Below are 26,602 nucleotides of genomic sequence, written 5' to 3' on the forward strand. Positions count from 1 at the left end.
TACTGTGCAGGGACGTTGCATAGACGTTGCATAGACGTTGCATAGACGTTGCATAGACTGACCGTGCAGGGAGTGTGCATAGAGTGTTCATTGTGCAGGGACGTTGCATAGACGTTGCATAGACGGTTCTTTTGTTGTTGCACGGACGTTGCATAGACGTTGCATAGACTGTCAGGTGGTAAACGACCAAGTTGCCCTTCCACTATAAACCGATCAAACCCCAGAATAATGTTCTTGGTTATATTGACAAAGGAAGACAGTTGATCACCGAAATATAATAAATTCAGCCAGCAGCAGTTACAATAATATTTTATCATATATATACAAATAATAGTAAAGTGTACATAAAAAACGGCCAGTTGGTAGATCACCGACCGGCTATAAGCCGGCTACTAACCGGCTATAAGCCGGCTTATAGCCGGCTACAATTTTTATAGCCGGCTATAAGCCGGCTTATAGTCGGTTAGTAGCCGCTTACATTTGTTGTTGAGCGACGGCTATTAGCCGGTTATAAGCCTGCTATTAGCCGTTTTGGTATTAAAAGTGGTTATAAGCCGGTTATAAGATATTAACTCAACTACATCGTACTGAACGATAGTCAGGAGCCGGCTATAAGAAATTCAGTGAAAACGGCTATTAGCCGGTTATAAGCCGGCTATTAGCCGTTTAGGTATCGAAAGTGGTTATAAGCCGGCTATAAGCCGGTTATAAGATATTAACTCAGTTCAGTACGATGAAGTTAAGTTAATATCTTATAACCGGCTTATAGCCGGCTTATAACCACTTTCGATACCTAAACAGCTAATAGCCGGCTTATAACCGGCTAATAGCCGTTTTCGCTGAATTTCTTATAGCCGGCTCCTGACTATCGTTCAGTACGATGAAGTTGAGTTAATATCTTATAACCGGCTTATAGCCGGCCTATAGCCGGCTTATAACCACTTTCGATACCTAAACGGCTAATAGCCGGCTTATAACCGGCTAATAGCCGTTTTCACTGAATCTCTTATAGCCGATACCTAAACGGCTAATAGCCGGCTTATAACCGGCTAATAGCCGTCGCTCAACAACAAATGTAACCGGCTACTAACCGGCTATAAGCCGGCTTATAGCCGGCTATAAAAATTGTAGCCGGCTATAAGCCGGTTTATAGCCGGCTTATAACCGGCTTATAGCCGGTCGGTGATCTACCAATTTCCCTAAAAAACAACTGCGAGTGATCATACAGTTGATTCTACTTCATTGTCTATCTCTGTTCATTTTAAGCACCAACATTTTCCAACTCCCTCTGTTGATATTGTAGATTGCCGATCCTTTCTGATACTAATTACATATCCAATTCACCGTCATTCAAATTCTTTTTAGGCACTGAGAGACGAAAGTTGAGAATCTTTGGTACTTTTTATCAAAGCCATAGCTCCCACAACTTAAGGTCCGTTTACCGTGTCAAGGTTGATATCTCCTACCTGGTTCTTGTAATCTCCTTCTCCAGCCAGTTATAGATTGGTTTCTCCCACTTGGTTAATGTTGTCTCCATCTCCAGCCAGCTCAAGGTTGATATCTCCTACTTGGTTATTGTTGTCTCCTTCTCTAGTCAGTTCGAGGTTGATTTCTCTTATTTGGTTCTTGTTATCTCCTTCTTCAGTCAGCTGTATGTTGGTATCTCCTACTTGGTTATTGTTTTCATCTTCTCCAGTCACCTCCAGGTTGATATCTTCTGCTTGGTTATTGTTGTTTCCTTCTCCAGCCAGGTCTAGATCAAGGTTGATATCTCCTACTTGGTTCTTGTTGTCATCTTCTCCAGTCACCTCCAGGTTGATATCTTCTGCTTGGTTATTGTTGTTTCCTTCTCCAGCCAGGTCTAGATCAAGGTTGATATCTCCTACTTGGTTATTGTTTTCATCTTCTCCAGTCACCTCCAGGTTGATATCTTCTGCTTGGATATTGTTGTTTCCTTCTTCAGCCAGGTCTAGATCAAGGTTGATATCTCCTACTTGGTTATTGTTGTCATCTGCTCCAGTCACCTCCAGGTTGATATCTTCTGCTTGGTTCTTGTTGTCTCTTTCTCCAGTCGGCTCCAGGTTGGTATCTCCTACTTGGTTGTTGTTGTCGTCTTCTCCAGTCACCTCCAGGTTGGTATCTCCTACTTGGTTCTCGTTGTCTCCTTCTCCAGCAAACTCTGCTCTGGCAGGCCTTTCTCCTCCTTGTACCATTACACCATCCAGCTCCATAGTTTCACGTGGTCTTGGTCTTCTTATTCTTTCTCTGAAGACTCTAATTGTTCTTGAGTTGGCCGTGGCGTTTCTAAATCTCTGAACAGGAAGGCTGAGGAGGTGTGTCACAGTATCATCGTAGATCAATGGATTGATTACAGAGTTTATCGGGAGGATGATCATGGAGAACAAGCTGTACCAGGGTGTTGCATCAAGAACATCAAAGGAATGCAATACACAGATCACTATGAATGGAATCCAGCAAAGAAAATCTGTAGTGATGATGATTGTGATTCTCATGTTCATTTTTCTATTCCGCCGTGAAATTTGTTCGTTGCCTCCTGTCTTTGTCAAACTTTTGGATGATCTGTAAGAAATAATGCCTATTACCAAATACGACACTGTAATGAGAATGAAGCACACAAAGTTCAAAGCAAGGATTGTCCATACAAAATTCCTCTGAGGATCTTCTGCTTTGACAAAATACTTAAATAGGCAGACCCCGTCGTTCCCATAAAAGTCAACTTTTGAAATCTTTGTCGTATGGTCCTCATAACCATCATCATGAGAATACATCTCAGACATCATTTCGTTTATCAATTTCCAATCGAGTGTTGTGTGCTTCATTCTGCCAAAATATGCTCGAAAGATGGCAAGCAGCCTCTGCTTATTCGGTGTTCCAATCAAAACCTTGAGTTGGTCTGCGTATTTTACCCCATTGACGAATAAATCTTCAAATCTGCTAATGATTGGGATAACAGCAATGGTGATGGATGCTAGGGTCATCATAAGCAAACCTGCTACAACTTGCAGCGATTTCTTCCACGTTGCTTCTCCTGGTATACTCATGGAATTGTATATTCCATAAATTCTGGTGAGGCTCAATGCACACATTGCAAATAGAGATATTTGGGAGCCTATGGTGCTGAGGACACCAATTACTGAACAGTTGGTGCTTGTAATCCAACTGATCTGCTGAGTACAGTAATCTTCTTTAAAGATTATTCCATCGTAGATTGAGATGCAAAATAGATATCCACCTACTAAAAGATCTCCTAAAGATATAATCATGATGAGAGATCTATTCAACAGAGCCACTGTGGTTTTACATTTCTTTAGGGGTCCTGCATTTTTGACAAGGATGACTAAGTTTGCAACGATAGCTAGAAACCCAATCACCCAGGAGAGAACTTTTAACACTGTGCCCTCAAGAATCTTTGTAGAGCACTGAGCGTTACATTCGTCAGATAAATCCATACAGTCGTATGACCCATCACATTTGCTAGTCTTTGGTATGTAAAGTCCACTTTCTTTGCATTTAAAATGATTAGAGCAGCTTTCCTCATCAGAACCATCCCCACAATCATCAACAAGGTTGCATACTTTTGAGAAGTCGATGCACTTTACTTTGTTATCACAGACAAAGTATCTGTTGGTATAGATACTACCAAATGACTTTGTAAAAAAGGCCAGGTATTTATTGTTGGCTATGGTGCCAATTCTGTTGCGATATTGTCCTGGACAAACTTCATATCTGGGAATATTTCTCAATGGACAAGTAGAGTCGGTACACTCACCGATACAACTAGTGTACACATACAGCTCTCCAAACATGTGGTCACAAGTTTGAGTTTTTTTTGGAAGGATCACTGTAGTTCTGCTTTCCACTCCAAAAAAGTGATGCTTCGGAAAGATGAAAGAGGCATCTGTTTTGCAAGTGTCATTGAAGTTTTGAGTGTTCTTGATCCCCTTTATGCAGTGTGAAAGATGCTTCGTCAAGGTTCTGTCGGTTGTGAGAACAGTTGTGGAAGGTTTTGGTGAACTACTAGACTCGGAGCAAATTTTGTTCTCGTTCCCACAAGTTTCAACTCCATCACAGAGTTGACCGAACTCCACGTATCCAGGCTCGCCCCATAGGCAAAGGTAAACGTTTTCACATATTTTGTCATTGCTGGTAACAAATCTTAACGATTGTTGGAACCCACAGGTGGGCCAATTGTCTTTTTCATCTGCGCCGCTTATGCAATCCACTACTCCGTCTTTCAGCCAGGACAGGGGTATTGGTAATTCCTCTGCCTTTCCGATCCGTCTTTTACACTTTTGTTCTGTCTTGGAGGTGCAATCAAGATTTGTTTCGTCGCTCTTGTCGTTACAATCCTGTTTACCATCACACAGTGAGTGCTTGTGAATGGAGCAGGAGGTAGAGGTGCTAAGACACTGGTTCTCGATATTATCGTCGCACGCCTTTTCTCCCCGACATATCATAAATTTGGAAAATGAGGACATATATCCGTTCATAAGACAATATCCTCCAACCTTGGCGGTATCAGAGCAGTTTGTCTGATATGGTGCATAATTCTTGCAATAATGTAATAAATTACCGTCCTGGTATTCCTTGCCAAAAGCATACTCCATCTGATGACATCGTGTTATATTTAGAACAGGAACTATTCTTCCTGTTTTGGAATGTTCACAAGTGTACTGTGTCTCGTTGGTAACAGCACAGTTCTCTTCGTCTTCTCCGCCATTGCAATCCTTAACACCATCACATATCCAGCTAGCTGGAAAGTGATAATTCTCTATACCCCAGTCGTTGCAACTGATACCGTAGTGGTATCCTCCACAATCGGCCTCGTCTTCACAATTCCAGGAGTCGCACACTCCATCGCAGACATCTTTGGATAATAATCTTTTTCCACTCGGCAGGGTTATCCATTTCATTGAATAATCAGAATAATCAGCATCTGAACACCCTGTCTCATCTAGATCGGTATTCACACAGTCTCGTTGTCTGTTGCAGTGAAGGCCTCTGTCTTTCATTTCAACGGTTGTCGACATTTGCCCTGAGTCCAGTTTGACACAGATATAGCTTCCACATAGAGTCTCTTTATTTGTTATCCTGTCCATTGTCGTCGTGCCGCAGACTTGGTAAAAGTGCTTATCTTTGGAGCACAAACCTGCTATTTTGTTAGTATGCAAGCCGTCGCTGGTATATAATGGAAAAGTGGAATAATATTCCTTTGAGTTATGGCACTTGTAGCGGGACACTCTTTCATCTGATTCACATACATACTTCAGGAATCCTTTTTCTTCTTTCAAACTGCACTCTGTGAGATATTTTGTGTTGACGATTGATGATGTGATTTAGCCATTTAAACAAATTTAGTCTTATGATAGTGCCCAGGAATTCAAATCTAGATCGTTTCCTCAAATTTTAACTAAACGATACAACAGATTGTTGTGATGATCTATTTTAAATTAAAAAGTGGTATATTTTCATAAAAATCAACAGCTTGCTTTTGAAAAGTCGCCAAATTTTGAAGGAGATTCAGCAACCTCTGGCATTTTAAAAATAACCTTGGGATTGAGCTGGTGTAGAATAATATCTTAGACTTATTGTATCATATGCGCTAGAAACTGTACTATCCTGAGCTTTTGAATACGTCCAGGTCCAAAGAATCAGCAACACTAACAACATAAACCTCGTACTAAATGTGTTATAGTTAAGTACAGTTAGAGAGAATGAATAGATATTAGATATACATAATGAAATCTAATAGCATAAACCTAGTTATACTGAATTAAGGGGGCCGGGGGTCTTCATAAATATTCTCTTGCAATTGAATTTATAGTTGTTTTTGATAGATAAGAGGGGAGTGATATCTACCAGCTGCTTTTGATCCCATGGAAAAACATTGTTCCTAGCCGAAATTATCGCCGGTCTAAGGTCTGGGCTTATGTGTAATTGTATTGTGCGAAGTGCGAAGTCTAAAAATCTATCTTCGCCTACATTTTTTGAGCCATCACCCTGAAACTTTAAAAGAGATCTTTCATACAAAATTTTGAGATAGGTCTTTAAAATTTTTTTATTAAATTTTGGAAATCTTGGACCTATTTTTACATGGGACGAAAAGCAGCCTAGCTGATAGATATCACTCCCCTCTATTAGTCTAGTATCAGAAACAACTATAAAATCAATTTCGAGAGAATTTTGATGAAGACCCCTTTTTTTTACCCTTGGTTTTTTTGAATGAAACTAACTTTATATAAACGGTAAGCCTAAACTACACATTCTCTACGATTATCAGCTCAATATCTACCTAACTGTGGATTCTGTGTTCAAATAATCATAAAAAATGAACAAAATCGCCCATATCTCAGTTCGCAATATTTGCGAAACTGATTTCGCTCAAAACAATAGAACTCAGTAAGTTTTGTATTGGAATTTTGAGTTAGGCCTTTAAAAAGATTTGGCGGCCAAATTCTGAAAAATGCACAGCAAGTTCTATTATTGATATTTGACTAATTGATGGGCCAAAATCGATCAAATTTGGTGCGTATGCCCAAATGTGGGCATATAGTTTTTAGCTCATAACTCAGTAATTTTTTGTCCAATCTTAATGAAAATTCATATACGAGTTCAGGAGACCACTAGCTACAAGTAGAGAACCTTAAATCTGGTTTTTGGGCATGTTCAGGGTATTTGGCTCAATTGGGCCCGCAGGCACTGTTTGATGGTTGGGGTCCGGGACCCCCTCAAAAGTTCGGTCACTGGTCTTGGTTTGTTGATCAACTGCTGTCTCGAAATCAAGTTTCACAAAAAAATACCTATTAGATTTAGTAGTTTGTAAGTTTCGAGAGAGAGAGAGTCTAGTTGTTTGTATTGTGTTCGGAACATTTATTTATTTGTGAGGCTTTGATCCTACTTGGCCCACTAAACAGTTAGACCCTGCCCCAGGTTCTGTCTTTTTAATTTAAGTGCCCAGTATACCTTAGTCGGTAATATTATGGGGGGTCTAATTGGGTCCTTTTCGGGCCAAAGCACCATATTTATTACAGTCCATATTTTTACCCCCCCATAATTTAACCCCCCCATAATTTAAACCCCCCCCCCCCCCCCCCCCGAGTCAAATTTTGGTGTATCTTTAAATGGTATATCAGTCATAATATGGTTAACGTTTCTTTCATTCACGCCCAGGCCCCAGAAGTATGCTTACGTTATTGTTTGTTGAATTGAAGCTAGTTCTGGTTCAAAAAGTCCGATTTATCTACTATTCCCCCCATCCTTTCAATTTGAGGGGTTAACTAGGAACAACTTCAGATGAATAATACAAACTCAGCAGCAACTGTTTCGTTGCAGTGTACAATTTGTGAGCTGTACGGGCTAAAACATATATATATAGGGGAGCTTGTGAATATTTACACGATGCAACTGACAACTGGATTTCAATCACCAGATTTCGATAGCAGTCAGTCCCACATTCTAAAATAACGCTCCATGTTTAGCAGAACAAATGTACTTTAACACTTAATATGGATCGAATATCTATTGTAAAAATATTAAATCTGGTGTGAAACTGAAAGCGGCAATGTGGTTATAATTGCGAAAACAATTTGATCAATATTTTCGATTTGAGATTATTTTACGAAAGGAAAGTCGCAGTTAAAAGTGTGGGGGTCAAATTTGGTTCTTTTGGGCCAAAGAACCATATTTATAACAGTCCATATTTTTAATATGGTGAGTTTCTCATGCTGTCACATCACGTAATTGTCTTTTCAAGACTTCCGGCCTACAAGCGTTTTAGAAAAGTATAGAAAGCCTGAGACGAAGCATTTTATTTGAAACCAATTATATTGTGAGACTGGAGATCGCATAAATTTGTGAAACCAACGAAGACCACAGGGGGGAAGCCAAGGCGTATTTTAGGGTATTATGGGGAATGCCATTAATAGATTTTGGAAAGCACCCATAATAAAGTCCCCCATAATACCCCAAAATTACCCAAAATAATTATAAATATTCATTGTGGGCAACAGTTTCCGTTTACACAAACCAGTTTCAGTCCATTGTTCAGTGCATGTTTTAGTCGAAATTGTAGTCTGCCTAGATAATAAATTAGATCAGGAAAAAAAATTGTTAGACTCAAGATCAACAGCCAAATTTCTGAACTGTTGCTCTGCTCATGCTTATGACTTATAGTTATTAAATTATTATATTCCCCTTTATACTCATGGATCTGGTAACATTCCCGTCTAAAACATTTTGGCCCCGGGGCCGGGTTTGAGACTTGGAATACCTAAGGAAACGATCGGAAACAAATTTTGCTTGGGTAGAAATTTTTACTATGGACTTATGGAGTATGTTGCAGTTTTGCGCAATCGACCACGCTTTTTTTGGCGCTTTTGCGACTTTGAAATAAAACTTTGGCCTCTAGCTCTGATTAGAGTCAAAAGCCACACTTGGGTATAAAGATGTCCAGCATTATCACATTTAGGGGTGTACAGCATAAGTCCTATGACATTAGGACATTAGTTATGAGGCTGCACCTATTTGCGCTATCGTGATAATTGCAATTACAGAACTTTATAATAGTAAGATATCTCGGCTTCTGAAGAAGCTAAAAGCTCAAAATGGACATTTAAATTTTCAAATGATCACATTTAGTCGGGTAGAACATATAATGTCAAAGTTATTAGTCATCAAATTGCTGAGTTATTAGGCCAAAACCCATTTTTACATTGTCGCGTGTTGCGACTACAGCACTTAAAATCAAAATTACTCGGTTTCTGATTGGAGTTAGGAGCTTAGATTGGGCAGTAAAATGATCATACTGAGTGGGGTACCGGGTAAAGCCTAGTTTCAACGTCTTCAGGCATCAGGCTGTCGAGTTAATAAACCAAAAGCTTGCTAGACCAAAGGCTTGCAAATTTCATCATCTAGAAAAGCCAGTTTTTGTCAAAGCAACAGCTCCAGGTTGGCGTTTTCAATAATGCAACGAGAGTAATCTCCCAGCTAGGGTAGGCGAGGCTATGACATTATTATGCTAATCCCCTGGGGCTCCTAGAAGGATAGAAACCGTAAAGTGGGCGGTCAGCAATCTTCCTTGCCTTCAAACCTTTTGTTTCACACATTTCCTGGCCTCACGAGTTCTTGGATTAGCCCAGAACACCAGATAATTTTGAACAATTTGGTTGCTCGTATACGGATCTTACAACCACACTGAATATTCAACGCTCATTTGAGTGGATCTAACTGGCGTCCTGGTGGATTTAATCGATCGCATTACCGTATCATAGGCTACCAGTACCACGTCTCGTGTAACCCAGGATTTGGTTTAGGATCGGACACTCTTAACAACGATAGAGGAGCGGTCTACACGCTCACAGGCTACCACGTCTCGTGTAACACCAGGATTTAACACGCTCACAGGCTACCACGTCTCGTGTAACACCAGGACTTTAACACGCTCACAGGCTTCCACGTCTCGTGTAACCCCAGGAATCTAACACGCTCATAAGCCTCCACGTCTCTTGTAACCCTACGATTTGGTTTTGGATCGGACACTCGAAACAACGATAGAGGAGCGGTCTACACGCTCACAGGCTACCACAACTCGTGTAACCCCAGGACTCTAACACGCTAACAGGCTTCCACGTCGCGTGTAACTCCAGGATTTGGTTTTGGTTCGGCCACTCAAAACAACGATAAAGGAGCTGCAGTCTACAGTGACGTTACAGGAACACTGCATACTCCTACGAGTGGCACGTAGCAGGCCATGACCTCCCCGAAAGTCCCAGCCTCTCCGTCTTTGACTTTAAGTTCAACCCGACGGGGTTGCACCGGGGGTGGTGGTAACAGAACTTCAAGACTCTCAGAGTCTGTTCATGTTGTCGATATCTATGATTAATATGAATACGGTATATACCTTGGGAGTATTTCTCTCCAGCAGCAGGAGTTGGAGACATAGGAATGTGTTGTGAAAGCCACTGTAAGGAAGGCTCAGGTTCTGCCCACACTACGCCATGTGGCGACGGGCCACATGGCCCGATTCACCTAAACACACTGAGCCACTTGGCGTGAGTAGTCACGCCATGTGGCCCGTCTATCTAAACAAACTGTGCCACTTGGCGTGGATTTAGCAAGGGGAATAGAGGCACGGATTTTAAAAATCCGTGCCTCTATTCTCTCTACTCTCGGGGAGTCAATTGTCGCCCACCCACTATTGTTAGTCTGATTCTGAGATTTACATGGGGATCTCATGCTTCAGTGTTCATTTAAAACATGAATGAAGATATGGCAGAATGACAGGCTGAGCGCCTCCCAGTAAAGTAAGATCTGTGAAAGTTAATTGCCCTAGAATTGACCCTTGCGGTACACCACATTTCACATCTAATTTTTCTGATGGTACATTGTTAAACATAACATACTGCTTAGTATAGTCAATAAAGTTTTGCATCTCAGTCTTACAACTGTATTACTCCTAATTATTCCAAATCATAGAAATTGCAATTAACCAATCAGCTTCCACTATAAACCGATCAAACCCCAGAATCATGTTCTTGGTTATATTGACAAAGGAATACAGTTAATCACCGAAATGTAATAAATTCAGCCAGCAGCAGTTACACTAATATTTTATCATAGATACATTTAAATAGTAAAGTGTACATAAAAACAACTGCAATTGATCACAGAGTTGATTCTACTTCATTGTCTATCTCTGTTCATTTTAAGCACAAACATCTTCCAACTCCCTCTGTTGATATTGTAGATTGCCGATCCTTTCTGATACTAATTCCATATCCAATTCACCGTCATTTAAATTCTTTTTAGGCACTGAGAGCCGAAAGTTGAGAATCTTTGGTACTTTTTATCAAAGCCATAGCTCCCACAACTTAAGGTCCGTTTACCGTGTCAAGGTTGATATCTCCTACCTGGTTCTTGTTGTCTCCTTCTCTTGTCAGTTCGAGGTTGATTTCTCTTATTTGGTTCTTGTTGTCTCCTTCTTCAGTCAGCTGTAGGTTGGTATCTCCTACTTGGTTATTGTTGTCATCTTCTCCAGTTACCTCCAGGTTGGTATCTTCAACTTGGTTCTTGTTGTCTTCTTCTCCAGCCAGCTCCAGGTTGGTATCTCCTACTTGGTTCTCGTTGTCTCCTTCTCCAGCTATCTCCAGGTTGGTATCTTCAACTTGGTTCTTGTTTTCTCCTTCTCCAGCCAGCTCCAGGTTGGTATCTCCTACTTGGTTGTTGTTGTCGTCTTCTCCTGTCACCTCCAGGTTGGTATCTCCTACTTGTTTCTCGTTGTCTCCTTCTCCAACAAACTCTGCTCTGGTAGGCCTTTCTCCTCCTTGTACCACTACACCATCCAGCTCCATAGTTTCACGTGGTCTTGGTCTTCTTATTCTTTCTCTGAAGACTCTGATTGTTCTTGAGTTAGCCGTGGCGTTTCTAAATCTCTGAACAGGAAGGCTGAGGAGGTGTGTCACAGTATCATCGTAGATCAATGGATTGATTACAGAGTTGATTGGGAGGATGATCATGGAGAACAAGCTGTACCAGGGTGTTGCATCGAGGACATCAAAGGAATGCAATACACAGATCACTATGAATGGAATCCAGCAAAGAAAATCTGTAGTGATGATGATTGTGATTCTCATGTTCATTTTTCTATTCCGCCGTGAAATTTGTTCGTTGCCTCCTGTCTTTGTCAAACTTTTGGATGATCTGTAAGAAATAATGCCTATTACCAAATACGAAACTGTAATGAAAACGAAGCACACAAAGTTGAAAGCAAGGATTGTCCATACAAATTTCCTCTGAGGATCTTCTGCTTTGACAAAATACTTAAATAGGCAGACCCCGTCGTTCCCATAAAAGTCAACTTTTGAAATCTTTGTCGTATGGTCCTCATAACCATAATCATGAGAATACATCTCAGACATCATTTCGTTTATCAATTTCCAATCGAGTGTTGTGTGCTTCATTCTGCCAAAATATGCTCGAAAGATGGCAAGCAGCCTCTGCTTATTCGGTGTTCCAATCAAAACCTTGAGTTGGTCTGCGTATTTCACCCCATTGACGAATAAATCCTCAAATCTGCTAATGATTGGGATAACAGCAATGGTGATGGATGCTAGGGTCATCATAAGCAAACTTGCTACAACTTGCAGCGATTTCTTCCACGTTGCTTCTCCTGGTATGCTCATGGAATTGTATATTCCATAAATTCTGGTGAGGCTCAATGCACACATTGCAAATAGAGATATTTAGGAGCCTATGGTGCTGAGGACACCAATTACTGAACAGTTGGTGCTTGTAATCCAACTGATCTGCTGAGTGCAGTAATCTTCTTTAAAGATTATTCCATCGTAGATTGAGATGCAAAATAGATATCCTCCCACTAGAAGATCTCCTAAAGATATAATCATGATGAGAGATCTATTCAACAGAGCCACTGTGGTTTTACATTTCTTTAGAGGTCCTGCATTTTTGACAAGGATGACTAAGTTTGCAACGATAGCTAGAAACCCTATCACCCAGGAGAGAACTTTTAACACTGTGCCCTCAAGAATCTTTGTAGAGCACTGAGCGTTACATTCGTCAGATAAATCCATGCAGTCGTATGACCCATCACATTTGCTAGTATTTGGTATGTAAAGTCCACTTTCTTTGCATTTAAAATGATTGGAGCAGCTTTCCTCATCAGAACCATCCCCACAATCATCCACAAGGTTGCATACTTTTGAGAAGTCGATGCACTTTACTTTGTTATCACAGACAAAGTATCTGTTGGTATAGATACTACCAAATGACTTCGTAAAGAAGGCCAGATATTTATTGTTGGCTATGGTGCCAATTCTGTTGCGATATTGTCCTGGACGAACTTCATATCTGGGAATATTTCTCAATGGACAAGTAGAGTCGGTACACTTACCGATACAACTAGTGTACACATACAGCTCTCCAAACATGTGGTCACAAGTTTGAGGTTTCTTTGGAAGGATAACTGTAGTTCTGCTTTCCACTCCAAAAAAGTGATCATTCGGAAAGATAAAAGAGGCATCTGTTTTGCAAGTGTCATTGAAGTTTTGAGTGTTCTTGATCCCCTTAATGCAGTGTGAAAGATGCTTAGTCAAGGTTCTGTCGGTTGTGAGAACAGTTGTGGAAATTATTGGTGAACTACTAGACTCGGAGCAAACTTTGTTCTCGTTCCCACAAGTTTCAACTCCATCACAGAGTTGACCGAACTCCACGTATCCAGGCTCGCCCCATAGGCAAAGATAAACGTTTTCACATATTTTGTCATTGCTGGTAACATATCTTGACGATTGTTTGGAACCACAGGTGGGCCAAATGTCTTTTTCATCTGCGCCGCTTAAGCAATCCACTACTCCGTCTTTCAGCCAGGACAGGGGTATTGGTAATTCCTCTGCCTTTCTGATCCGTCTTTTACACTTTTGTTCTGTCTTGAAGGTGCAATCAAGATTTGTTTCGTCGCTCTTGTCGTTACAATCCTGTTTACCATCACACAGTGAGTGCTTGTGAATGGAGCAGGAGGTAGAGGTGCTAAGACACTGGTTCTCGATATTATCGTCGCACGCCTTTTCTCCCCGACATATCATAAATTTGGAAAAAGAGGACATATATCCGTTCATAAGACAATATCCTCCAACCTTGGCGGTATCAGAGCAGTTTGTCTGATATGGCGCATAATTCTTGCAATATAATAAATTTTCTTCCACGTCTTCCTTTCCAAAAGCATACTCCATCTGATGACATCGTGTTATATTTAGAACAGGAACTATTCCCCCTATTGAATGTTCACAAGTGTACTGTGTCTCGTTGGTAACAGCACAGTTCTCTTCGTCTTCTCCGCCATTGCAATCCTTAACACCATCACATATAAAGCTAGCTGGAAAGTGAAAATTCCCTATACCCCAGTAGTTGCAGCTAACACCGTAGTGGTATCCTCCACAGACAGCCTCATCCTCGCAGTCCCAATACTTGCACACTCCATCGCAGACATCTTTGGATAATAATCTTTTTCCACTCTGCAGGGTTATCCATTTCATTGAATAATCTTCATCTGAACACCCTGACTCATCTAAAAAGGTATTCACACAATCCTGTTGTCTGTTGCAGTGAAGACCTTTCTCTTTCATTTGATCGGTTGTCAACATCCTCCCTGACTCCAATTCACAGATATAGCTCCCACATAGAGTCTCTTCATTTGTTATCCTGCCCATTGTCGTCGTGCCGCAGACTTGGTAAAAGTGCTTATCTTTGGAGCACAAACCTAATGCTTTGTTGACTAAAAAATTGTGGCCGTAATAAAGATAAGTCAAGTAGAATTCTTCTGAGTTGTGGCACTTGTAGCTGGAACGCTCATTATAAGTATTATATTCATCATATTTACATACATATTTGAGGAATCCTCGTTCTTCTTTTAAACTGCACTCTGTGAGATATTTGGTCTTGACGATTCATGCCTTTATTTAGTTAAAATAAATGTTCTAGGCTTATGATAGATGCCAAGAATTCAAATTGAGAACATTCCCTTAAATTTTAATAACCTATTCTCAATATAAAAGTGGTGTATTTTCATAAATATCAACAGCTTGCGTTTGAAAAAGCGCCAAATTTTGAGAGATTCACCAACCTTTGGCATTTTAAAAATTTACCTTGGAATTCAGACCCATTAGACGGTTGAGGTGGTGGAGAATATTTTGTTGTATACTTGTTAATGACAGTTACGCTAGAAGCTGTACTACTCTGACCTTTTGAATACGTCCAGGTCCAAACAATCAGCAACACTAACAACATAAACCTGGTACTAAATTTGTTATAGTTAAGTAAAGTAAGAGAGAATGAATAGATATAAATAATGAAAACTAATTAGCATAAAGTTAAACCTCGCACTGAATTGGTATTATTTAAGTTAAGTTGGAGAGATCTAGTAGTCTACACCTTATACTGAATTAATTGTAGTTAAACTAGAGCCATTGCATAGTTATAAGTTATAATGAAGTAATGAAATGTGTAGAAATCGGACTGGAGTGAATACAATATCTACAAGGATCCTGGGAGTCTCTCTCAAATAGCAGGAATTATTTTTTTACTAGCTTCAAAAAGATTTTAATATTGAACTAATCCTTCAATCTTAAGTTTACTTATTACGAGAGTTTCCGGGTACGTTCCAGAATTGTGAGGCAATTATAATATGATAACGGAGATTACAATATAGAGGTGTTACCAAACTTGTACTTTCATATCCAAGTCCTTCACACCCAGGCAAATCAATAAGCAACAAACCAAGTAAAATCTTGAAACCTACGAAGACCACAGCAAACTTGGATTTAGTAGTTAAAGAGAGAGAGTCTAGATGTTTGTATTGTATTCGGAACAGTCCATTGATCCAGGAGCAGGATCTGAGCCATTGTTCTACGACCAAAGCCAGCTCTCAATATTAAAGAGTGAGGGGCAACTGCTCCATGATCCCATACAACTGTAATAAATTGTAAAATTATTCAAATCTTCCTAAACCCTAACCTATGACACTGGGTATGGTTATGGAACATTCCTCATTATATGTTGAATTATTTAGTTATGAGGATTTGATCCTACTTGGCCCACTAAACAGTTGCACCCTGCCCCAGGTTCTGTCTTTTGAATTAAGGTGCCCAGTTTAAGTACTTTTCAGTACTTTTCAGGACTTAATACACTTGGCAGCCCAGGTAAGCTTGATATCTATAACAACAACTAATAATTTGGTATCCTTGACTTTAGAAATAGCCATACCATTGATGAATATTGATCTAGACTCATCTAGCGGGTGCCGGGTTATCAAATGGTCTGATTCATGTACAAATCTCATTATATTCAGAGGCAGGTTCAAAATGGATTTAACAAAATTTGGACATGTTGACATATGGAGTAGATTACATTTAAGGTAATTCAAGGCATGTTTAAGCGCCAAGTTGACTTTTTGGTATGTTGCTTATATTATATATACTTGTCCATGCACCACTCCGGGATGTATTAACATAAAATATCCACACAAGTGTTTTAGCCCTCCGGATGGATATAGATATACCGCACGGAGGTATATATCCACGTTCGGAAGCTTTTAGATCACAAGTTTATCTTTAGTAATTAATGTAATTGAATAAATATTATTGAATATGGTGAATTTCTCATGCTGTCAGGTCACGCAATTGTTTTTCCAAGACTTCCGGCCTACAAGCGTTTTAGAAAAGTATAGAAAGCCTGAGACGAAGCATTTTATTTGAAACCACCTATATTGTGAGACTGAAGATCGCATAAATTTGTGAAACCAACGAAGACCACAGCTGACAGCAAGCTTAGATTTAGTAGTTTGTAAGTTTGGAGAGAGAGTCTAGATGTTACTTACTTTGAGTACTTTGAGTAGGTTTGGCTGGGATCGCTTCAGGACAACAGTATCAAGTACGTCCTCCTATCACTCCACAGGGGTCTTTTTGTAAGTACCATTCCAAGAGTGAGTTGTTGTTAGTAGCGGTGTATCCTTTAGTCGGAGGTGTGTCGGGGAATTCTTTAAGGAATTTAGCCAGTGACGATTTTAACAGGTCCAAAGTAGAGATGGAATTAATTTCTTTGGGGAGAAGATTCCACAGCTGTGCCGCTTTCACTCCAAACGAGTTTTCATAGTGAGTTGCCACAGAACGCTGTGATTTGTTGTTCAGTGCTGGTACAGTAGCTTTTATTCCATGTCGGGGGTTGTTTTTGAACAGCATGCCAATATCATTTGGGGCCAGGCCATTGAGAATTTTCCATGTGTGGATCAAGATGTACCTTTCTCGACGTCTCTGCAATGATATGATATTGAGTTTCGTGAGACGTTCCCAGTAGTCTAAACCACTGCATCCGTTAATGCGTCGGGTAAATTGTCGTTGAACGTTTTCTATAGCCTCTATGTCCATGGTCTTGGCTGGATTCCAGACAGGGCAGCAATATTCTAGCTTACTCCGCACCATGGTTTTGAAGAGGGTAAGCATGAGAAATTGTGATCTATCTTTGAAGACGCTAAGAACCCAGGATGACATAGTGCTTGCTGATTGGATCATTTTCTGGATGTGGGGAGTCCAAGAGCAGTCGTTTGATAGAATCACCCCCAAGTCCCTGACAGTTTCTGCTGGCTCAATTATTTGACCTGTTGTAAGAGTGTAACTGAGCAGATCATTTGTAAATGGCAGATTTCGTAGCAGAAGAGAATTATTGAGTGTATAGTTGAGGATCTCAAATTTGGCTTCATTGAGCTGCATATTGTTTCTTCGAGCCCAGGCAATGACATTGAAGAGGTCTTCTTGTAGCGATGCTTTGGTGGCCAAGTCCAATATTTTACCGATGAGTTTAGTGTCATCAGCAAATATCTTTCCAAGAGAGGTAATCAGTGCGTCCAATTGGTCATCGATGTAGAGAATGAACAGAATCGGTCCCAACACTGTACCTTGTGGCACTCCACTTATCACCAGCTGGAAGGATGACTTAGTTCCTTCAACGACCACTGTCTGGAGACGGTTTGTTAGGAATTCGCTTAACCACTGAAGCATGTTTCCATGAATTCCGTAACGTTTTGCTTTTGCAAGTAGTATGTTGTGATCCACCTTATCGAACGCCTTGGCGTAATCGAGGTATATGACATCTACTTCTTCGCCACTGTTCAGGCTTTTCAATATGGTATCTACATGGTCTAAGAGTTGAGTTAGGCAGCTCCTCTTTTTGCGAAATCCATGTTGATGCGGTGAAAGGAAGTTATTCGCTTCCATATGTTCGACAAGGTTGTTTCGTATCACTCTTTCGAAGATCTTGATGATATGCGATGTTATAGAAACAGGGCGGTAGTTGGCAGCCTCTGTGCGGTCACCCTTCTTGTAGACAGGGGTAATAAACTGCGTTTTCATGCTAGGAGGGATTACTCCAGTTTCAAAAGAATCTTGCCAGAGTAGAAATATGGGCTCGGACAATGTCTCTCTACATTTGGTCAGGATCCTAGCAGGGATATCACCATCAGGGGTCGATGAATACGGGTCCAGTTCCTTGATGGCTTCTGAGATATCGTTAACTGAGAATTGCATTTGATCGAGTTCCTTAACTGGCACAGGGTTCAATCCAGCAAGGCTTTCCTCGATGTGGGCTTCATTTGGGTCACTAAATACTTTCACATATTGGGCCTGGAGGAGCTCGGCCTTTTCCTTGGGGTCAGTGTGCAGTCGACCTTCTCTATCTCTGATGGGGGAGACAGAAGATTTGACTTTCGCAAACTTCTTTGCGTAGCTGTAGAAGTAACGTGGATTTGTCTTTATGGTAGTGACAGCTTTAGCCTCGCGTTCGTTGAGCTCGTTGATGATCAGCTCACTTATTTCAAATGCCAAGAGGTCCACTTCATTTCTAAGCTTTGCAAGGACGGGGGACGTAGGGTTTCTTTGAGTAATGGCATTCATGCGGGCGTTGATCTTCCTCTTTTTCCTTTTAAGCGTATACTTTTTACGACAATGCTGGTTTCTGTGCACTGGGGAAGCACCTGGCTTATTATTGTATGGGGAATTGAGGAGAGTGACCTGGAGCACAGTTAAACGGATGAGTTCCAAGAAATTACTCCCATTCTCATCGTCTTCGCAGAGTCTTTTAAGTTCCTTCCAATCTATTGTTGCTAGAAGTTCATTCATAGCTTCAAAGTCAGCGTTGTGATAATTTACTGCTCGAAAAGAGTCTTTATCTACAACTTCAGTTGAGGTTTGCTTGGGGCTGAGAGGGTTGTGACCTAGTAAAAGCTCAACAAGTCTATGATCAGACAGCTGGGTCTCACACACGTTCGTCTCGATTACGTCTTGGGGCTTGTTGGTGAGTATCAAATCAATAATGTTGCTATCTCTAGTAGGTTCATGAATCATTTGACTGAGAAAGTTCTTGTTCATGAAGTCGAGTAGGCCTGAGCAGGCTCTTTGATCCGATTGGGTTTGACCGGCGAGGACACTTGAATACTCCCAGTCTATATGGGGGAGATTAAAGTCTCCCATTATGTAGAGGTCCGGTGTTCTGTTATCGGAGGTGAGGGCGTCTAGTTTCTTTTGGACTAGGTCCAGAATTTCTTTGAAAGATTCTGTTGGAGCGTCCGGTGGGCGGTAAATAACTACAGCTAATGTATTCATTGAGTCTATGAAACAGTAAAGCATGCTGCAGTGTTTGTCACTATAACTAAAACAGTCTGAAAATAATAGTGACTCCTCAATGTAGAGCAATGTAGAGCACACATGTTTGTATTGTATTCGGAACAGTCCATTGAACAAGGAGCAGGATCTGAGCCATTGATCTGTGACCTTCCATGACGATTAAAGCAGACCGTTTAAGGCATTTAATAGTTTATAGACCCCAACGGGGACGACAAACTGCATCTTTATGGTTATCATGCAAATGAAATACATGTTTCACTTGCCTCAAAGTAATACAGATCTTAGCACCAGCCACCAGCCACCAGACTAACAATAGTGAACTTCGCCTACTATTGTTAGTCTGAGATTTACCTGGGGATCTCATGCTTCAGTGTTCATTTAAAACACGAATGAGCGACGCCCAGTAAGCTAAGATCTGTGAAGGCTAATGGCCCTAGAATTGACCTTTGCGGTACACTAAATTTCACAGCTATTGTTTCTGATGGTACACTGTTAAACATAACATACTATACAGCTTATATTAGTATATTAGTATTAGTATAGTCAAATAGCTTTTCCATAAGGTAAGCGCTATGCCCCTAATACCTTAGGTGTTCAAGTTAATTAGAAAAATAACATGGTCGAGGGTGTTTGCTTCAGTCAATGAATATCCCTAGGAAGTGTTTGTTGCTAGCCAGCGTCCTTAGAATTAGATCAGTGAAGAGCATGTGTGGTAGAATGGTATTTTCTAAATCCAAACTCTGAGTCTGGCAGTACATGTTTAGATGTGAAGAAATTACAGAGCCATTTGTAAATGATTTTGATTTCTTCCAATGCTGGTAATATTGAAACACGCCGATAAATTTCAATACGTTCCTTATAATTATCTTTCTTGTAAGTAGGAATAACTTTACCAGTTTTTTGGGAATGTACCACTTTTGGTACATGACACATTCATTGTATACTGTATAGCCTAGCCAGGGTCCCAACAATGAGCTTTGCTGTATTTTTGACAACGATTATAGGTATTTCACTCGAGTTAACCCAAATTCTCGCCCCCAGCAAAGACTCATCAGAGCTGAGGAACGCCACAAGAAACCTCCAGTTGATAGCAGACGCGTTCGGAAGAATATGTCTAACCCTCTTCACCTGCGTCATGTTGTACCTTATATACAACTCTGTGAAGTCAGCCGGCAGCAAGGGTGGTGCCGGAGGATTGGGGGGCCTTCTTGGGGAGGACGCTAGTTTTGAGGTATGTTAAACTGGGGTTTGGGGGGCCTTCTTGGGGAGGACGCTAGTTTCGAGGTATGTTAAACTGGGGTTGGGGGGCCTTCTTGGGGAGGACGCTAGTTTCGAGGTATGTTAAACGGGGGTTAGGGGGCCTTCTTGGGGAGGACGCTAGTTTCGAGGTATGTTAAACTGGGGTTGGGGGGCCTTCTTGGGGAGGACGCTAGTTTCGAGGTATGTTAAACGGGGGTTAGGGGGCCTTCTTGGAGAGGACGCTAGTTTCGAGGTATGTTAAACTGGGGTTGGGGGGCCTTCTTGGGGAGGACGCTAGTTTCGAGGTATGTTAAACGGGGGTTAGGGGGCCTTCTTGGGGAGGACGCTAGTTTCGAGGTATGTTAAACGGGGGTTAGGGGGCCTTCTTGGGGAGGACGCTAGTTTCGAGGTATGTTAAACTGGGGTTGGGGGGCCTTCTTGGGGAGGACGCGAGTTTTGAGGTATGTTAAACGGGGGTTGGGGGGCCTTCTTGGGGAGGACGCTAGTTTCGAGGTATGTTAAACGGGGGTTAGGGGGCCTTCTTGGGGAGGACGCTAGTTTCGAGGTATGTTAAACTGGGGTTGGGGGGCCTTCTTGGGGAGGACGCTAGTTTCGAGGTATGTTAAACGGGGGTTAGGGGGCCTTCTTGGGGAGGACGCTAGTTTCGAGGTATGTTAAACGGGGGTTAGGGGGCCTTCTTGGGGAGGACGCTAGTTTCGAGGTATGTTAAACTGGGGTTGGGGGGCCTTCTTGGGGAGGACGCTAGTTTCGAGGTATGTTAAACGGGTGTTGGGGGGCCTTCTTGGAGAGGACGCTAGTTTCGAGGTATGTTAAACCAATCAGCTTCCAGCAGCTACCAATCAAATCTCTAAATCGTTGTCACGTGACAGGTAATGACGCCCGACTTGACTTTTGAGGACGTTGCTGGTAACGAACACGCTCTACAAGAAATGCAAGAACTTGTCGGTTATCTCACTAACCCTGCTAAATACATCGGTCAGTTAAAATCCTTCTATCTGTGGTTATTATTTAGTGATCGTTCTTACTTTCATTTTATCATATTATGCTAGTAAGTGAGTAAGTTTCCACTCTTAACAATTAAAATTGAGATAAACATCTAAAATTAAAAGAAGTAGTATCTAGATATGTAATTACAAATTAACAAAAACCTACCTTAACCGGAAGCCCCATCATTTATACTCATTAGCAACTAATTAGTAATTAGCAACTAATTAGCAACAACCCTGTCAGAGATGGGATGTGAGATCCCTAAAGGATACTTACTCTGTGGACCTCCCGGTGTTGGAAAGACCCTCATGGCTAAAGCACTGGCTGGTGAAGCCGGTGTTCCTTTCTACTACTCCTCCGGTAATTAAATAATTAATTAATTAATTAATTTCATCATACTGATTATATTATATATCGCTATTCCAATATTCTTGTTTTTAAACAAGAATATTTTTATAATTTCAAAATTATATTTGTCCGTTATGTGTAAAATCACAAAATGTTTCAAAGCAAGATAACGAGATAACCATTATATTATTTTCACAGGTTCAGGGTTTGAGGAGATATTTGTCGGGGTTGGAGCTGGAAGAGTTAGGAAAATGTTCGAGCAGGCTCAAGCCAACGCCCCTTCCATCATCTTCATAGATGAGATTGATTCTATCGGTATGTTTGGTACCCTTGGGGTATCCTTAATAAAGGAGTTACGCCAGCCTGGTATTTTCAAATTATTTACTGTCTACATTGTTCATAAAGAAGATTAAAAAATCATTAGCAGTCAGTTTTCCATTTTTTATGGCGCATTAACTTTGACTAAGTAATCCCTTCATCGCAGGTCAAAAACGAAAGATTAACGATCTAGGCTATTCAAATCGGGGCACTCTCAATCAGATGCTGTCTTGTATGGATGGTGAGTTGACTCCTACAAACACATGACACTTCTTTTTGCTCTTTTTAATAAAAGTGTATAGAACCCCCCCCCCCCCCCCCCCCCCCCCCTACATACATACTTGAGAATTCTGAGAAAAAATGATTTTCACGCTGAGTGAAGGACAGTGTAGGCACTCACTTTATTTCCCCCGGCCAGATTTTGAGAACTCAGTTAGTGTTACAACTCTCCTCAGGTTTTGAGAATAATAACGGGGTTATAGTAATAGCAGCTACTAACGAGCCGGACACATTGGACAGTGCGCTGACCAGGGAGGGACGTTTTGATACCAAGATATCAATCAGGGTACCCCCAATCAAGGTTAGTTCATGGTTACAACATGTCACGTACACTGTACAGTGACGTCATATTATCAGGTTATATGATATTAACAAGTGAAAGGCTTAACTGAGGTCCACAAACTTTAGATTGTGCATTGGCGACTTATACAAGTATTACTGGCCAAACTATCATCTTTCCCTCACTTTTCTCCTAAATTATATTAATAATTTAATTACCAAAAATCATACGTTCATAAATTTATACGTTCATAAAGCTACGATAAACAAAAATAATGACACCACGAGACATGACGTTACTCCAACTATTATAACGACTCAACTTATTTGTTACACCTCTGGAAGAGTAATGTTAACATCACCGCATCTTTACTAATCTACAACCGTTATTTCTAACGCCTCCCCTTGCTCAGGGACGGCTGGAGATACTGAAGGTTCACACCAGAAACAAAGTTCTAGCGGAGGATGTGGATCTTGAAAATATCGCCACGGCGTGTACTCAGATGACCGGGGCTCAGCTGGCTACCCTGGCTAATACTGCTGCTTTAAGGACTGTGCTAGAGGGCAGGGATGCTATAACTCAGGTGTGGTCACGTGATCAATAATATGGGTCACGTGAAAGATTGCAATATTATTACAATAATAATCAATGAAGATATATAATTATATTAAGAATGAGAAATTTTGATCATTAAAATCGTCCGAGCCTACATTTCTATACATTTTCAGAGAAGCACTTGTACTTGATTAACATGTCATTATTTTAACACTGAACCAAATTAATATTTAACTTATTTAAATAACACATTTAACTTAGGACGATTTTGAGTTCGCGCGAGCACGTCTGCTGATAGGCCACATAAACGAGGATATCGAGGTGTCAGACACCCAAATGTTGGACACCGCTGCCCACGAGGCTGGACATGCACTGTTAACTGTACTCAGAGAGGAGATAACTCAGAGACCTGTTTACATAACCACTATTCTTCCGAGAGGTAGGTTAACCACATAAAACCATTATCTCTAATACCACCAAAATCTTTTTTTTAAACAGTGATTATTAGTACCCATCTCGCTTCTCTCAAGCATCTCCAAGATAGAGAAATGCAAAGAATGTTCGCAAAGACATGGCCGTAACCAGTAATATATCATTTCTATAGGACGGTCACTTGGTCATGTACAACCAGTATCAAAAAGAGATCAACACACAGAGAACATTGCTTCGATGATCGCTCAGATTGATATCTGTATCGCTGGGCGTGTCGGGGAGGAGCTTCATCATAATTTTGTGAGCTAGGATTTTATTTTTGTGACTTTGATTTGATCCAGTGCTTCAATAGTGAAGAATATCCTTCCTAAAATTATTGTTTTTATTTCGAAAAGTTTTGATTTCATTTTTAGCAGAATAAAGATTTTACACCTGTTTATCGGATACTTACTTACCCATTTACAAATATCAGTGAAACTCTTAATAAATGAGTTCCGTCATTATGTAGCGACGTGTTAATTGTTTAAATATAGGCTCTCTGTGATCAATAAGTGATTTTCAGGTCAAGGGTAAAGTGTCTACTGGGTGTTCTAGTGATATGAAAATGGCAACTTCTTACGCTGAATTTCTGGTTAAGAAGTGCGGTTACAGCGACAGGATAGGTAACAACACAGCTATTAATTTTCCGAATTTTTGTGGTGATTTTAGGATCTCTTCTCCACTTTGATCAACTCATATTAGTTTATATTTGATTAACTGTTTTGCGTATAATGTATTGAAAGACATAGCAGAGAGTCTGAAGATGGATTTTACTACCGAACTGTTAGTGTTACCAAACAGTGAACATGTGATTTATTAAATGTTAGAAATACAGTTCTGTGTCTTTACAAACATCCAGCCTGCTGGCTTGCTTCAACCTCTATAGTTTTACGCCAGCTGTAATTTTTAAACTTCACTTTTCAGGCCTGATTAAAGCTAACGATGGTGATAAGAGTGACCTTACCGAGAAGGTTGTCCATGAAGAGATAAAGAAATTATTCGACGTAAGTAGTGGAATTTATAGAAGAATTAAAAAGTGGTTTTTGTAAAAGGATCGTTTATTAATGTTTTGTAAATTTGACGTTTCATAAAACCGGTGCTACGGCCCGGGTCAACCAATTGGTACACAAATTTGATGATATATCTACAATTTGATTGATTGATTTTCTAACAGCTCTCATATCCCAGGATCGATACCAGATCGTAAAATCAGACATGATGAAACACAAAAAAGAGTGGAAAGCGCTCACAGACATCCTCTACCGATACAAGACCTTGACAGGGGGAGAAGTAAAGAGGATTGTTAATGGTGGAGTCCCTGAAAGAGAACCTGGTGATTTACTGCCATCATCTTGATGATAATATTTGTTATAGGCCCAATTTTGTGGTTTTAGACTTGGCATTATTAGAGTTGCTGGAATTCTGGACTGTTGCTTGAGGAGATTTTTAAGTTATTATGGCGGGTGAAGAAATGTAAAATTGATTTCTCAGCGCAAAAGTGTTTAAAATTAGGGTAACGTAATTGCGCCTCAAATGTTTCTAATTTGAAATTTTGTGGTGACCCAAAGTTTCTATGAGAATTGTGGCCAGGATATTGTGATTAGGATTTTATTCAGCTTTTTTTATAACCTCCGTACCCTTTAAATTAATTGAGTTAATAAGTTAAATATCATGCTACTATTTAAAAATCCCGATGAATATAGAAAGTATTTTTGAATTACATAAAGATGATGTTCTGGCAATGTACTTATTTTATTTATACAAGGGCAAAATGAGTGAAAAATTTGTCAGAGAAACGACATCCGCTTATGGCTGATTATATTATATAATCTTTTGTCTTTAGGCTTGATTTAAGCTGGGCAGTCAAATAGTAAAGCTTAGATTAGGATCATGATCCACGGTGTCATGTAGGTTACGGTAGTTTTCGACATCTTTTAGATTATCTGCGCTCACGAGTTCGCATCAACTTTGTCATCTGTGGGATGTGCGCCGATTTCTCGCAGCGACACTGCCCCCAGAGATTGTCTGCCGACATCCTCGCACGTAAAATTCACTTATGTGAAATCGCATATTGTCAACTTACCTGGGGACCCCACTCCCCAGCCTATAATGTTCATAAACATAATAGTCATGGATCCGACGACATTCCCGTCTATATAACTTCCGCCCCGGGGTTTGAGACTTGGATAACCTCAAGGGACCCATTAGAAACAAATTTGGCTTGGGTAGAAATTTTGGCTATGGTGCAGTTTTGCGCAATTGACCACGCCCTTTTTTGGCGCTTTTGCAACTTTAGAATCAAAATAACTCCGCTTCTAATTGGAATCAGAAGCTCAGCTTGGCTTTAAAGTTGTTCAGAATCATCACATTTAGGGGGGTAGAGCATAATTTTAAAGTCAACAGACATCGGGTTGTTGAGTTATGTGACCACACCCTTATTTACCCTCGCGAGTCGTGATTTTCACACTAAATACGAGATATCTCGGCTTCTGATTGAGCTACGTGCTCATCCTGGGCATTAAAATGTTCAGAATCATCACATTGAGTAGGGTAGAGCACAATTTCAAAGTCCTCAGATGTCAGGTTGTTGAGTTATTAGGCCCCAACCTGTTTTTACGCTCTCGCGGGTAGCGATTGCAGCGCTTAAAATCAAAATAACTCAGCTTCCAATTGAAGTTAGGAGCAAAACTCGGGCAGCAAAATGTTCACAATCATCACATTGAGTAGGGTAGAACTTAGTTTCAAAGTCCTCAGACGTCAGGTTGTTGAGTTATTAGGCCCCGCCCAAATGTTTACGCTCTCGCGAGTCCCGATTCGACGTTTAAAATCAAAATAACTCTGCTTCTGATTAGAGTTAGGAACTAAACTTGAGCATAAAAATGTTCAGAATCATCACATTGAG

At 40.6% G+C, this 26,602-nt stretch overlaps 1 protein-coding gene across 1 annotated transcript in view; it reads left to right on the forward strand.

The window, feature by feature from the left end:
* Positions 1-26,602, forward strand: part of LOC134825107 (ATP-dependent zinc metalloprotease FtsH-like) — a 34,970-nt gene that overhangs the window by 5,796 nt on the left and 2,572 nt on the right. Inside the window, exons 7-18 of the mRNA XM_063837245.1 lie at positions 20,244-20,433; positions 21,332-21,437; positions 21,693-21,809; positions 21,996-22,112; positions 22,282-22,356; positions 22,571-22,695; positions 23,087-23,257; positions 23,491-23,668; positions 23,834-23,961; positions 24,224-24,323; positions 24,625-24,704; positions 24,889-25,827. Of these exons, the coding sequence (XP_063693315.1) occupies positions 20,244-20,433; positions 21,332-21,437; positions 21,693-21,809; positions 21,996-22,112; positions 22,282-22,356; positions 22,571-22,695; positions 23,087-23,257; positions 23,491-23,668; positions 23,834-23,961; positions 24,224-24,323; positions 24,625-24,704; positions 24,889-25,056 (1,555 nt within the window). The 3' untranslated portion in view covers positions 25,057-25,827. The remainder of the gene's footprint in view (positions 1-20,243; positions 20,434-21,331; positions 21,438-21,692; positions 21,810-21,995; positions 22,113-22,281; positions 22,357-22,570; positions 22,696-23,086; positions 23,258-23,490; positions 23,669-23,833; positions 23,962-24,223; positions 24,324-24,624; positions 24,705-24,888; positions 25,828-26,602) is intronic.

The sequence above is a fragment of the Bolinopsis microptera genome, chromosome 13 (genome assembly GCF_026151205.1).
Source record: "Bolinopsis microptera isolate Bmic1 chromosome 13, MBARI_Bmic_1.0, whole genome shotgun sequence".
NCBI classification, from domain to species: domain Eukaryota; kingdom Metazoa; phylum Ctenophora; class Tentaculata; order Lobata; family Bolinopsidae; genus Bolinopsis; species Bolinopsis microptera.